Source organism: Borostomias antarcticus (genome assembly GCF_949987555.1).
Source record: "Borostomias antarcticus genome assembly, chromosome: 25".
In the NCBI taxonomy this organism is placed as follows: domain Eukaryota; kingdom Metazoa; phylum Chordata; class Actinopteri; order Stomiiformes; family Stomiidae; genus Borostomias; species Borostomias antarcticus.
This window is the reverse complement of record NC_140258.1, coordinates 10,393,270-10,407,955: the sequence shown is the minus strand read 5'-3', so window position 1 is coordinate 10,407,955 and position 14,686 is coordinate 10,393,270. Positions and strand designations below refer to the sequence as shown.

Here is a 14,686-nt window from a genome sequence, read left to right as displayed (position 1 = left end):
ATACTACAGTAGCACATTGTACGGTATACAGTGTGACATACTACAGTAGCACATAGTACGGTATACAGCGTGACATACTACAGTAGCACACACATTGTACAGTATACAGCGTGACATGCTAGCCTCTTGCGTCGCTGCTCAGCCAGCAAATCACTAAACACTGCAGGTTACTGTATTTACTGTAAATGACTTTCAAGCGTCAGTGTGTAACTGAGTTCTGTGTATATTTGATAGAAATGGGTGGAAAAATACATAACTGAGAAATAACACACGCACAAACACACACACACACACACACACAGACAGACACATTCGGTGAGAATCTGCTCACTGAAAAGTAGTTTGACAACAGAGATCTCTCTCCAGAGGCCTAAGGTCTTTCTCTGAATAACACTACATCTGAATCCAGCTCCACCAAGCATCTACTGTACTAGGTAGGCCCTAAGCATCTACTGTACTAGGTAAGCCCTAAGCATCTAGTGTACTAGGTAGGCCCTAAGCATCTACTGTACTAGGTAGGCCCTAAGAATCTACTGTACTAGGTAGGCCCTAAGCATCTACTGTACTAGGTAGGCCCTAAGCATCTACTGTACTAGGTAGGCCCTAAGCATCTACTGTACTAGGTAGGCCCTAGGCATCTACTGTACTAGGTAGGCCCTAAGCATCTACTGTACTAGGTAGGCCCTAATCATCTACTGTACTAGGTAGGCCCTAAGTATCTACTGTACTAGGTAGGCCCTAAGCATCTACTGTACTAGGTAGGCCCTAAGCATCTACTGTACCAGGTAAGCCCTAAACATCTACTGTACTAGGTAGGCCCTAAGCATCTACTGTACTAGGTAGGCCCTAAGCATCCCATGTACTAGGTAGGCCCTAAGCTTCTACTGTACTAGGTAGGCCCTAAGCATCTACTGTACTAGGTAGGCCCTAAGCATCCCATGTACTAGGTAGGCCCTAAGCATCTACTGTACTAGCTAGGCCCTAAGCATCTACTGTACTAGGTAGGTCCTAAGTATCTACTGTACTAGCTAGGCCCTAAGCATCTACTGTACTAGGTAGGCCCTAAGCATCTACTGTACTAGGTAGGCCCTAAGCCATGCCAATGATTCCATGGCAGTTCAAAAGCAGACAGAGTTCATTATCGGATCATGGCCTTCCTCTCTGCCTTTTCCTTCGGGATCACATTGTGATTGAATGACAGGTGCTGAACAGTAAGGCTACTAGCTTCTGGCAAGCTACTACAGTAGCTGTGTGTGTGTGTGTGTGTGTGTGTGTGTGTGTGTGTGTGTGTGTGTGTGTGTGTGTGTGTGTGTGTGTGTGTGTGTGTGCATGTGTGTCTGTGTGTCTGTGTGTGTGTGCGTGTGTCTGACGCCTGAGCTCCCCTATTCAAACCACTCACTCCCCCCTCTGACCACTGCTAAACCATCTACTGTAAGTAAACTGTACAGTAACTGTACAGTATATGACTGTTTCATGTTCGCTTACCTGACATCATTTTGCTGAGGAGGCTTCTTCTGCCCAACCAGGTTCACCGTTCTTGCTTGAATGGGCTTCTCCTCTCTGGAATACAGTTGAGAACATGTTGTTATGACGTTGCTCATACGTACGTTCCTGTAGTGTAAGAAATTAGGTTTTTCCCTCTAGGTCAAGACGAGAAGCATGTTGTTCAAATGTCGATTTAACGTTCTTTTTCATCAGAATATGATATGATGCATCATTCGTTCCCATGTTTTTTTCAGTGAGATTTTTCTCAAACATGGAGCAGCTGTGGCCCAAGAGGCAGAGCGAGTAGTCAAATGACCGCAGGGTCGGCGGTTTGATTCCCGGCTCCTCCTGTCCCACATGTCAAAGTGTCTTTGAGCAAGACACTGAACCCCAAATTGCTCCCAATGAACAGGTTAGCTTGTATGGCAGCTGCCGCCATTGGTGTGTGAATGTGTGTGTGAACGGGTGAATAAGACGCCATTGTAAAGTGCTTTGGATAAAAGCGCTATACAAGTGCAGTCCATTTAAAATTTACAAATCTGAAGTTATCAGGACGATCACTAATCCCCATAACACATGAAGCCTAGTTAAAAGCAGGAAGAGATACAGTAATGGAACAGCAATAACACTGTCCAGCTGAGCTGTGATTGGACAGTGAAGGTTTGCAGCTCAGATTTGTATTCTTCTAATTGAAGACACACTTCAATTACACTGATTGGTTGTGGAAAAAAGATGCACAAGCAAAGTTATCAACGTTTAGGTTTCAATGGCTGGGAAGTATATGTGTTGCCTCTGGGTATGAAATGTGCTATACAAATAAAGCTTTGATTGATTGATTGATTGATTCTGTCACCCTTAAACCCTTTCATATTATTCACATTGCAGAAGTTTTACGTTTGAAAGTATATATGCTTACTGAAAGTTAATCAGACATATTTGGAGTTAGTTATTTTCTACCTGTGACTCAATGTCCATTCACATTATGTCCTGAGAAATGGCCTTGATGAGAGGTACCCACCATTATCTGAATTTTGATAAGTGCTGCACAGCTGTGCCAGTTGTTTGTGCTACTGTATACATGTACTGCAATCAGAAGGAAGAACTCTTCAGAGAGATTTTTGCATTGATATGTATTCTCTCTCCATGCTGAATGTAAAATGAGGATAGTTTTATACCTGAACCCACAAAGTGTGAGGGTAGAGTTTTCTTCCACAACATAGCTACAGACACCTCGCTTCACACACCCCACAGATACACGTGTACACAGGTACGAACACATCACAGAGACTAAAAATTAACTTTTTGGCTCACGGTGAGTCACCTGCCAAGGGGACTGTAGATGAAAAAATCTACCGGCCAAGTTTTTTTTTCAGATAGCCTTCCCAAATCTAGTCGCCAATTGAAAATTTTACCTGCATTTGGCCGGTGGCAGGTGTTCATTTTCAGCCCTGACTGTACATGTTCCACACTCGCAAAGAACATAGTTAGATAACTACACAGAGACACAGTGTGTGTATGCGTGCGTATATGTGTGTGTGTGTGTGTGTGTGTGTGTGTGTGTGTGTGTGTGTGTGTGTGTGTGTGTGTGTGTGTGTGTGTGAGAGTGTGTGTGTGTGTGTGTGTGTGTGTGTGTGTGTGTGTGTGTGTGTGTGTGTGTGTGTGTGTCTCATAGGGGTATCATAAGTGTCTAGGTATAGGGTAGAAGAGGCTCTGGCTAGACAAGGTTAGACATGGCTGTCTGGTCCAGACGGAAAGTGATGATGGAGGTGACCACAAGCACACCTTAAACAGGTCAACTTGTCTGCCACTCTCAGATTCTCATCGTTTAGAAATCATTGGTACCCCTCTTTCCCTCAAACACACACACACACACATGTACGCACGCGCACACACATACACACACACACACACACACACACACACACATACACACACAGACACACCAACTCTGTATTGTACTGTATCCGTCTTTGAATGCAACTCAGTTCGTAGCCTACAGCTTGTGGGACTGTGAATTAGTATTGTTGGTGGGCACCTACTGTATATTTACATGTTAGTTATTATCATAGATACTTAGCTATATTCATATTATAACAGCTACAGTACCTAGCTATATTCATACAGTAGGTGATTATCACATGTACCAAGCTATATTCATACAGTAGGTGATTATCACAGCTACTGTGTACCTAGCTATATTGATATTGGTAGATTTGTTTCAGAGGCTTTAGAAATCATGGGATGGATTAGATGATGATGAATGAATAGTGGTCATGGATTAACCTGATATTGTGATTGGAGTAAATTAATGGATGCTTTGAATGGACTGTGTGGATAGGGTGCATCAGGGAGGTTACATTTTGAGTGTGTGTGTGTGTGTGTGTGTGTGTGTGTGTGTGTGTGTGTGTGTGTGTGTGTGTGTGTGTGTGTGTGTGTGTGTGTGTGCGTGCGTGCATGTGTGTTAATGCTAGTAGTGAAGGTGATGTGTGGGTTCAGGGGCCATGTTCTATGCTACACTGCATCCGGAATGTACTCACACCGCCACACTTGGAGCGCTCACGACCTCAGACTGGGGCAAAAGGTGTACCTTCCAACAGGACAACGACCCCTAAGCACACAGCCAAGACAACGAAGGAGTAGCTTCCGGGACAAGTCTGTACATTTCCTTGAGTGGCCCAGACAGAGCCCAGACTTTTAACATCTCTGGAAAGACCTGAAAATAGCTGTGCAGTGATGCCACCCATCTAACCTGACAGAGCTTGAGAAGAATGGGAGACCCCAAATACAGGTGTGGCAAGCTTGTAGCGTCACACCCAAGACGAGGCTGAGAATGTCATCACTGCCAAAGGTGCCTCATAAAAGTACTGAGTAAATGGTGTGAATGCCTACTGTATGTACATGTGATTTTTTCCCCCTTTGTCATTATGTAGTGTTGTGTGTAGATTGATGATTTTAATGGATTTTAAAATCAATTTTGGAATAAGGCTGTGACATAACAAAATGTTGAAAAGTTAAGGGGTGTGAGTACTATATTTAAATGCAATGAATTGATTTGCCGTTCCAGTGCAGAGCTATCACTCCGCTCAAGTGGCTTAAAATAGAACACGGTAAACACGGAAAGCTGAAAAAGCTCCTCGAGGAGGGTCGGTGTGGTTCGGTCTCCGTAAAGACTGCGATGCTGTGAGAGCTTTGACGTCACTCTACTCGCTGCAGCGTGATAAGACTATAGCACCGAAATTTAGACAAATACTAGCCTCTACCAGACGCACTTCCCTACACACCGACAAGCAGTGTGTGTGTGTGTGTGTGTGTGTGTGTGTGTGTGTGTGTGTGTGTGTGTGTGTGTGTGTGTGTGTGTATGTGTGTGTGTGTGTGTGTGTGTGTGTGTAAATACTTATTTTATTAATGATAAAGAGACATGAGATGTCAAGACAGGCTATTATTTGACTAAATTCAGTGCTATCTACAGTAGACTACCAGACACACACACACATAAATTAATTTGATGCTAGCACTCCAGTATAGTGAGCCTGTAGCCAGTCTATGCCAGAGTGTTGGCCTACATTCTGGCCTACACAGACATACTTAACCGCACCCCGTCGCCAAAGCAGCAACAGCTGTTGAGATTGGAGTTATGGAGTTATAGTTTTTGAAAGCTTTCGTGTAAGGAAATGGGGCATCTTGTGATAAAGCCTTTTCATTTTCCCTAAATAAATAAAAATCAGTCAATAAGCTGTCACTTATTTTATCAGGTCAAAAATCACTTTTTCTCGAATGTCGCTCCATCTGCCATCACAAGTGGGCTATCAGCTGTATCTATGCTACACTATCCCCAGCGCTTTGGAAAGCTCCTAAACAGACAATAATATGTTCTATAATATGTTCTATGACACAGATGGGTTAATATGTTCTATGACACAGATGGGTGCGGTTAGTTAGGCCTATATTTGCCTCGTTATTTGTGTCCGGGCACCGGGCATTCTCACACACTGGAGTGACGCTGCGTGTCTCGGTGGCGACACACCCCTCTCTCGCACTAACCAAGTTACACCTGTGACGGCGATAACCCAACACTCTCTCTCTCTCTCTCTCTCTCTCTCTCTCTCTCTCTCTCTCTCTCTCTCTCCATCTTTCTGAACCATACACACTGTAATTCTCTATCTTATTCTCTCTCTCTCTCTCTCTCTCTCTCTCTCTCTCTCTCTCTCTCTCTCTCACACACACACACACACACACACACACATACACACACACACACACGCCATCCACACAACGTGCAGAGGCATCTGATCTGATATTAGGTCATCCTTGACTCTTTAAACTACATTAGCCTTGAGGCGAAGGCTCGGTAGAATATTTTAACCAGGAGACGAGACGAGACTTCATCTGGGCGTCATACTGCCTACAGCAGCTCACACATATAACGGGATCATTTTTGAACAATATTTTTGAACTCGCTTAGGGATGCATGGATAGAATGTCCAATGGCATATCATCAAAACCAACGTAGGGATGCGCCGAGGATACATGCGGATATACACGGACACGGACGCGCGCACACACACGATGAAGCACAAGCTCAGTGCACTGTGAGTGTGAGTGTGTGTAAAGGTTTATCTAAAACCGATCAGTGGTGGACTATAGGGAGAGTACAGCCTGCATAGCGGTGTGGGCTACCATACCCCTCTTCATCTCATACAGCAGCATCTCCAGAGCGGAAATAGCCCAGAGTCTCTTACTTTAACATGGCCTCCTCCTTCGCCTCCTCCTCCCGCTGCCGAGCCAGTACGGCCATGATGATCTTTCTCTCCTCCTCCGTCAAATGGCTCAAGTCCGGCTCGGGTATGGAAGCCGGCGCGACGGGTGGGCGCGGGCCGCCCCGAGGGCCCACCGAGGCGGACATGTCCCCCGCCCCCCCCCTCCCTCTCCTCGGCGGCTCGGATCACGGACAGAAATCCCGCTGAGCGATCACGACATGGCCCGCGGAGGAAGCAGCGGCTCGGGCAAGTGTAGCAAGGTTCCCATGGTGGTGAGCACCCACGGCGGTTGTGGTAGTGCTTCGGTGCCGAGTCGCCTTTTTCTCTCCTCCTCCTCCCTCTCTCTCCCTCGCTCTTCTCTCTTCTCCCCCCCCACCCCCCGCCCGCCCGCCTCTCCTCTCCCCTCCACCTCCAGTTACCGGGAGCCCATGTCTCCGGCAGACGATGTATAGCTCGGTCACCCGGAGAGTCTTGGCTTCTTTCGCCGAGGGAGAGATGCTCCCTGACGCCGCCGAGGAGAGTCGGCTGGGTCGCGCAGACTGGCTGTGGGGCGAGGCGGTTCCTTGTTTTCCACCGCTGCCGCGCTCCGGTGCTGATGCTGCCGCTGTCAGGGAGACGGAACCGTCAATGGGACCGCAGCCCCCCAAGCGCGCACCTTTTCGCCACGGGAGCGCGCAGCCCTCATTTGAGAATGGGGGGCTCACCGTAGGAGGCGCGCACACATGACTCTCTCTCTCTCCCTCACTCGCTCTCACTTCACCAATCGTTGCCTTCCCTTCCTCCTCTTCCCACCAGGACTCGGTACACACCTCCTCCTCTCTCCTCTCCCTCCCGGGGCCCGTGCGAGTGTGTGTGGTGCGAGAGAAATTTATTAGGGCACCAGTTGAAAAGGTGAACGAATTGCCTTGCGGAATATAGCACTAACTGGAAATGTGATTCATAGGTCCACAAGCATGTCAACTTCTCTCCCATAAATCAGGAACACCTCGGGTGAAAAGACTACACTGAAAATAATAATGTAGTCTGTGGTAACAATGTAATGTACAAAATTCGGAATAACTTGGCACCACCTCCACTCTGCAATCAAGTGCATTTCCTCTCCTCTGTAACTGGTGCTACTGGAGGGGAAGCCAAAGTCACCAGAGGGACAGCCAGAGGGACAGCCAGAGTCCCCAGAGGGACAGCCAGAGTCCCCAGAGGGACAGCCAGAGGGACAGCCAGAGGGACAGCCAGAGTCACCAGAGGGACAGCCAGAGTCCCCAGAGGGACAGCCAGAGGGACAGCCAGAGGGACAGCCAGAGGAGACTGCAAAATCCCGTTTAGAAAGAGTGCATTTGGGCAATAGGTTTTCTCTTATAAAACAGCGCCTGAGTGGAATAACATCCCACAGAACGTTAGAGAGTACATTTCATTCAATGCCTTCAAATAATCTTAGGAACTGGTTGATAGATAATCAAAGATGTGAACATTGATGTGTATATATGTTATTTGTTATTGCTAATGTGTTTGTGTTTTAATCTTTCTTTACTAGGTACTAGCCCATTATTTCTGGCAGGGGGACTGCCAATGTAAACTAGCCTTTTGGCTACAATTGGGTACATTTACATTCTATTTTATAAAATGTTTCTTAATGTACGTTGTCCCTCTCTAACAAATAAAATAAACTGAAACTGAACTAACAAAGCTTCGAAAGTGTTATAATTGTTACATTTCAGCTATTTCAGCACCAAGGACAGCGCAAGGCAGTCAGGTGACATTGCTGAATACAAGCCCAGTTCTAACCCACTTACAGTTGTTCAGTACAGTTTAGTAGCCTAATTTATATTGTTTTTTTGTATTATGTATGTTATATGAGCCTATGATAATCTAAATTCAACTTGTTTCACTAAATCTTGCCATTGGTTCACCGCTTAAGCTATAGATCTCCAAGTGTTCATGCGCATTTGGTTTCTATAGCATACTAAATGGTAGAATAATGCTAACTATGAGGAACTAACAAGTCCATCACACTCTCTCAGTTGCATTGGGACACAACCATTTCCGAACTTTACCTTTGAGTGAGAAATATATATATTTACATTCATATAATATAATATGTACCTACATTATTCTTCTGGCTTTTCAAAAAGAACAACATCAACTCAGTAATAATTCTATATAGGCCCTACATAGCATAGGCCTACATAATACTATAATATCAACAGGTTAATTATAGCCATTGGATAGGACTAACAGACAGCTGAATATCAATGAAATTGTTTTATAGTTACATAACCCTGTCCTCTGTTTGAAGATGAAATGAGGATCAATGATCACGCTAAATGTGTTTGCTAGGCCTATTTTGCTCCTCTTTTTAATTTTATTTCAGGCTTTCTTAAATTCATCAAAGAGTTTGACATTTAAAATAGCATTGTATTTTTTATTAATTCCCTCCCAAACTGCAGGAACACTCGCCGAGCAGAATTTACTCTAAAATAGGCCTAATACAAGGGACTTTTATTTTGACATTGTGTGTACAAAGGTTTTCTGGTGACGTTGCCTAGCTGGTCTGACGTAATTTTGTAGGCTGAACAGCATGATAATACATCCATGAGATAAACACACGGGCGGAAGTGGTCTTCTGTCTAAATTTGAAACAACGCCCCCACGCAAGGGTAAAGTATTGCAGTTCTCAATGAAATCCTGTGGGAATTATTCTGAAATATCCTGTTTTCACTAGGTTACGACTGAGGCTGTAGTGATTTTTTTGTGTACTCATAAAGTTTGGTTTGTTGTTTGTTGTTTGTTTTTATACTAATATAATCAACATAGTTGTAGTTGCATAGGTTAACCCTGTCGTCTCCAACAGAGAGTTCAACAATTGATTTTTTTTCCAGAGCTGCTGGACAGTCGCACAGAATGGACTTTTATTTTGACGTCATGAGTCCAAAGGTTTTAACGCGTCGGAGCTGCTCACGCGGTGCAGCAGCCCGGCCGAGTCAGCGGTAAGACATGTAAACAAGGGGTTATTTCTCTGTTAAATGGATGCATGTACTTACAACAGTGTAGAATTGACACACGCATAGATGTAGTCTATTCTGCTTTTGAGTTCTCTCTGTAGGCTATTGCATCGTAGAGAGCACTTAAGAATTCAAAAAGGCTTGCGTAACCGAGGCTATGGGAATGACTTGATTGCCTACATTTCTATTCAACAACTGATGATATTTTGTTTTGCATAGGATATATGGATGCGATTCCACTTAGCCATCAATGCCTCCATTAGTGTAGACCACCAATTGTATATAATATATGGTCATGCTTCCTTTTGCAAAACTGGCAAAATCCAAGGATATAGGCTACAGGTATGTCCATATTGCAATGCAGTGAAGCAAATTATCGAGCTGTCAGTCACAAGATCGCAAGTCTTCAGTAATCGACAAAAAGCTGCCCAATACGTCAAATTTGATTTACAACCAGCCCCTTCCCAGAAGCTAAGACAGCTGTGTGTAGCCTGGATCTGGAATCTGGCCTCCCACCTCGTCTTATAGTCAGGTGCTGCTTCTGCCCTGTTGATTTTGCCTTTGCATGTACAGTATGTGTCAACAGCTTAGGGTCATTGGGAGAAAGAATATGGCTGTGGGATGTGTACATGTCAGGGAGTTGTTCCCACTCCTTGTGAAGAGGAGTGAACAAGAACACATGAGAGGGGACAACTTTTATGAATGGGACCCCACCACCTGTCTCCTTACCTCTCTCCTCTCCCCTCTTCTCTGGCAGACATGTTGCCTGTGTTGGTGGTCCACGGCGGGGCAGGGCACATCCCCAAAGAGAGAGCGGAGCTGTCGTGTGCGGGGGTCCGGGCAGCAGTCAGGGGGGGCTACGCCATCCTGCAGGGGCGAGGCAGTGCCATGGATGCCGTGGTGGAGGCGGTCACCCTGCTGGAGAATAACCCCGCCTACAATGCAGGTAAGCCCCGCCTTCTAGACACACGCTCACCCCTCGGCCCCTCTCCACCATCTTGGATTTGAAGTGATATAATTACCATGAGGTCAAAGTGCAGATTGTCAGTTTTTGTCAGTTTGTCTGCTCAGATACAACCAAATACATCCAAACATGGACAGTGTTTCATCATGCAGCAAGATAATGACCTCAGTGGTTTTCAAGGCCCAAAATATAATTATTATTATTATTAATATTTATTTATTTTAAATCTAGCAAATAATGAGCTTAGTTGGGATTTTAGGAAGGATATAACCATTGAATTAATTAGAAACTGACAATGTTGCACTTTCCAGCTCTGATTCTACATTATTACATAGAAACTACTGTCTCTGTTTCCATGTAACACATCATGGGGATTAGGAGGTAACTACACAGGTAACTACTACTAGTAACTATTGGTATCTGCTGGCATCTTCCTGTAATAATATAGATATTAACATGGCATTACTCTGGTAACAACACAGGTAACTACTACTACTACTACTACTAACTCATGGTAATTGCCATGCAAATTAGCCTAAGGCTAACTCTGGTGCGATGCATCAAATGTTTATATATTTATGTTTTAATTGCACATGGTCCCTTCCAAATAAAATTGAAAAAATGAAAATGAAATGGTATAACCTTGGTATTACCGAGCTGTAATGTAAAGTGCCAAAAAGTGCAAAGTGTAAAAACATTAAAGCTGGCTGCTTTAACTCCACATTCATAAAAAACATGTAAAGACAGCATTCAACCACAGCGCATAGCACCGAGCCTAGTGAACTAGATATCTAATGGGTTGGGTCAGAGGTCTGATTTTGAATCAGGCACCTGTCTGCATGCCTCTTAGTCCTCCTACTGTACCCCGCCATACCTCAGGGCGAGGGTCGGTACTGAACGCCAAGGGCGAGGTAGAGATGGACGCCATCGTGATGGATGGAAAGACGCTGGCCAGCGGTGCTGTGTCAGCTGTGAGAAGAGTGGCCAATCCTGTCCAACTGGCCCGACTGGTCATGGAGAAGGTAGAAACGCACACACACACACACACACACACACACACACACACACACACACGCACTCTAAAGGGTTTTCCCAATTTTCCTATCGGTATTTTTCTTTTGTCAGGCAATGTTCGATTTTTGTCCATTATATGAGGAATTTGCACCTTCATGCAACATTGTGAACTCACAGACCAGTCACCTGTGCCTGACCGCCGAGGGTGCCGGTCAGTTCGCCCGGGCGATGGGTGTGCCTGAGGTGTCCGAGGAGGAGCTGATCACAGACTACGCTCGTATGCGCTGGGAGAAGAACCTGGCAACCGATGCCAATCCCGTGGAGTGTCAGATGTGAGACAGGGCATGGCAGCAATGTCCTCTTGTATTATCCTAAATAAACGGCAATATTATAGCTAGATGGATCTTACAGAATGGGATGGATTACGACGATTATGATATTATAGAAAGACACAGCAAAACAGATGTATGATTTACAGACCAGTCATTGTACTGTGTGCACTCTGTGTGTGAGAGCCAGTGTTTGTGCATAACTGTTTCCCTGTCTGTTCCAGGGGTAAGATGGGCACCGTCGGGGCAGTGGCGGTGGATGCAGAGGGCAATGTAGCCTGTGCCACCTCCACAGGTGGCATGCTGAACAAAATGGAAGGCAGAGTGGGAGACACCGCCTGCATAGGTGAGCCAGGAGCAGGAGTTTCTCTGGATCGCACCACCTGAACCGGGAAGACACTCCTCTCTTATTGTCGTAGCACGGCGTACGCAACATAGTATGTTAACACATAAAAAAGAGCAACTCTGTCTGTCTGTTTTATGTCCGTCTGTCTGTCTGTCGGTATCTTTGTCAGTATCTCTGTCTGTCTCTTCCCATTTTCCTCGGACACCGTTGGCCTGACAGCATTCATATTTGGCACGGGTACCAGCAGGGGTCCCGGACAGACGGTGGCTGGGCCGGATTTTTTATTTAGGTAATTAGGGCTGACTAAATGGCCAATTAGTGATAAATAATTATGAATGATAGCACGTCTCTTCCGCCATCTTGTCTCACACACCCTCTCTCGGGACTTGCCAAACAGAAAATATCCGCTAGCCCCTCCACCCTATACAAATTTAGTTATAAATGATTTAATAATCATTTACGAATGTATACAAGTGGTTTGTTCATGATTAGTTAAGTATCTACAAATAGCTTATAAATGTATTATAATTGATCGCTATTGTAAAGTGTTACCAAAAAACAATGACAGAAAGAAAAAGAGATTAAGAGATTTTAAGAGATTTAATTTGACTAATGATTTAGCAGGTCTTCTTGTGGTGAGTAGTGGGACCTCCCACCCATAGAGGAGCTGCAGGAATGTTCAGTTAGTGTTGAGCCAGTCACTACTGAGTTAATGTTTCACCATGGAGACCAGACCAGCAACCAGAACACTTCGGCCTCACAGTCACGCAAAGAACACATAGATACTGTACGGGCAGAAATGCGAACAGACGCACACAAACAGAGTAATGTGTACAATAATACACAAAAAGCACAATCAAGAATTCACACACACACACGTTAGACTCAAATGTACATACTATAAACACAGAACATAAAAAGTAACCAAACTATACTTACACAAACATAGCCTACAAAGGAAGGGGGTTCAAAGATTAACATATCACTGACAGAAATTACTATATTGCCTCCAAGTCAATTCACACTGTGTTAATCAGTAATGCTAGTTAGTTAATCATTCATTGATATATGATGGTGATGAGAATAACCCACTTCACTTAAAGCATTCTTGAGCACTTCATTCATGAATTATTAGAAGTAAGATAGCTTTGCAACAACGTTCCCAGCATAGACAAGTTATACTACTGAGTATGATATGATATCTTGTGTATACATCATGTAACAAAATATGCTGTAGCCTCAAGACCAGTGTCTTCTGGTTGAGCTTGCCATCTAGTGGTTGACATATGTAATTACAGTGTAATTGAGAGCAAGTGTGTATGAGAACTGTCAATAGTCTTAATGTCCTGCTCTTTAAAATTTAGAAGTTGATCCTCTAGTTTGTTCTCTCTCTCTCTCTCTCTCTCTCTCTCTCTCTGTATGTGTGTGTGTGTGTGTCAGGGTGTGGAGGTTATGCTGACAACAAGCTTGGAGCGGTGTCGCCAACGGGTCACGGAGAAGCCATCATGAAAGTCACACTGTCCAGACTCATCCTGTTTAACATGGAGCAAGGTATCTTACACACCTGCACGCTGATGCTGACACACACACACACACACACACACACACACAGGGAAGGAAATGGTCTGGTCAAATAGATTTCCCTCCACATCCATCAATTCATCTCTTCACCCATCGACACTTTCCATTCTTCTACCCACCCACTCACCTCGTTCATCCGTCTGACCGGTCCTCACCCATGTTTGTTTCCGCAGGTCTCCCAGCGGAGGCGGCCGCTGACCAGGCCCTGGCCTACATGAGGGAGAGGGTGGGGGGCTTGGGGGGCGTGGTGGTGGTGGACCCCAGGGGGGTCTGGTCCGCCCGCTTCAGTAGCCTGCAGATGGCCTGGGCAGCAGCCCAGCAAGACACACTCCACTACGGCCTGTACGCCGGAGAGCAATACACACAGAGGATAGACGACCTTCTTTAATACACACACACACACACACACACACACACACACACACACACCACCACAACGTACACTGGGGAAGACTGCATAGTATAGGTGATCCGTACTAAAACACACATGCGCGCACCCCCCCCCCCCACACACACACACACAGCTGACTGGTGCTCTATTACAAACTGTATGCTGAGGAAGACACACCCCCACACACACATACACACACACTGTCTCACACACACATACAGTACATACATACATACACACACATGCACTCACACACACCAAATCAAATCAAACTGTATTTGTATAGAACATTTCATACACAGAGGCAACACAATGTGCTTAACAGAGAGCATTAGGGGGGTGGGCATAGGTCCCACCCCTACATAGGTCCCCCCCACACACACACACACACACACACACACACTGTACATTCACACACATGCGCTCACGCAAGCACAAGCGCGCACACACACACACACATACCTTCATGTGCACTATTAGAGCCTGTATTCACTGTTTTGTAAGTCTTAACATGAATCAGTGTAGCAAGACTAAGTATTATCACAGTGTCTATAGTCAAGTTTGAAATAAATTACACCACGTGTTTTAACCAGTGGAAATAACAGAATCTAAAAAATGACAATAAAGCTTGATTATAAAACAAAAATCCTCTCCCATGTAGAGTGACCATTACTGACACATTCTGTATACGGTTTGAGACACACTCACAAAGCAACATCTGTCTACAGCAATGTCCGGTCCAACTGTAAGCCCAACACCAAAACAAGAGCAAATATCAATCAATCAATCAATCAATCAATCAAAGCTTTATTTGTATAGC

General features: G+C 45.0%; 2 protein-coding genes across 2 annotated transcripts in view; one reads left to right on the top strand and one right to left on the bottom strand.

Moving 5' to 3' along the window:
• The window catches only part of rims1a (regulating synaptic membrane exocytosis 1a), a gene marked incomplete at both ends in the record, with an annotated part of 50,517 nt that extends 44,129 nt beyond the window's left edge, over window positions 1-6,388 (bottom strand). Inside the window, 2 exons of the mRNA XM_084458887.1 lie at window positions 1,486-1,560; window positions 6,225-6,388. Of these exons, the coding sequence (XP_084315013.1) occupies window positions 1,486-1,560; window positions 6,225-6,388 (239 nt within the window). The remainder of the gene's footprint in view (window positions 1-1,485; window positions 1,561-6,224) is intronic.
• A 3,612-nt stretch (window positions 6,389-10,000) lies between these two features.
• On the top strand, window positions 10,001-13,863 carry asrgl1 (asparaginase and isoaspartyl peptidase 1; the record flags this gene model as incomplete). The annotated part of the gene is made up of 6 exons (XM_084458886.1): window positions 10,001-10,187; window positions 11,085-11,227; window positions 11,397-11,551; window positions 11,773-11,894; window positions 13,335-13,445; window positions 13,649-13,863. The coding sequence occupies 6 exons, from the start codon at window positions 10,001-10,003 to the stop codon at window positions 13,861-13,863; spliced, it is 933 nt and encodes a 310-aa protein (XP_084315012.1).
• Between the last annotated feature and the right edge of the window lie 823 nt (window positions 13,864-14,686).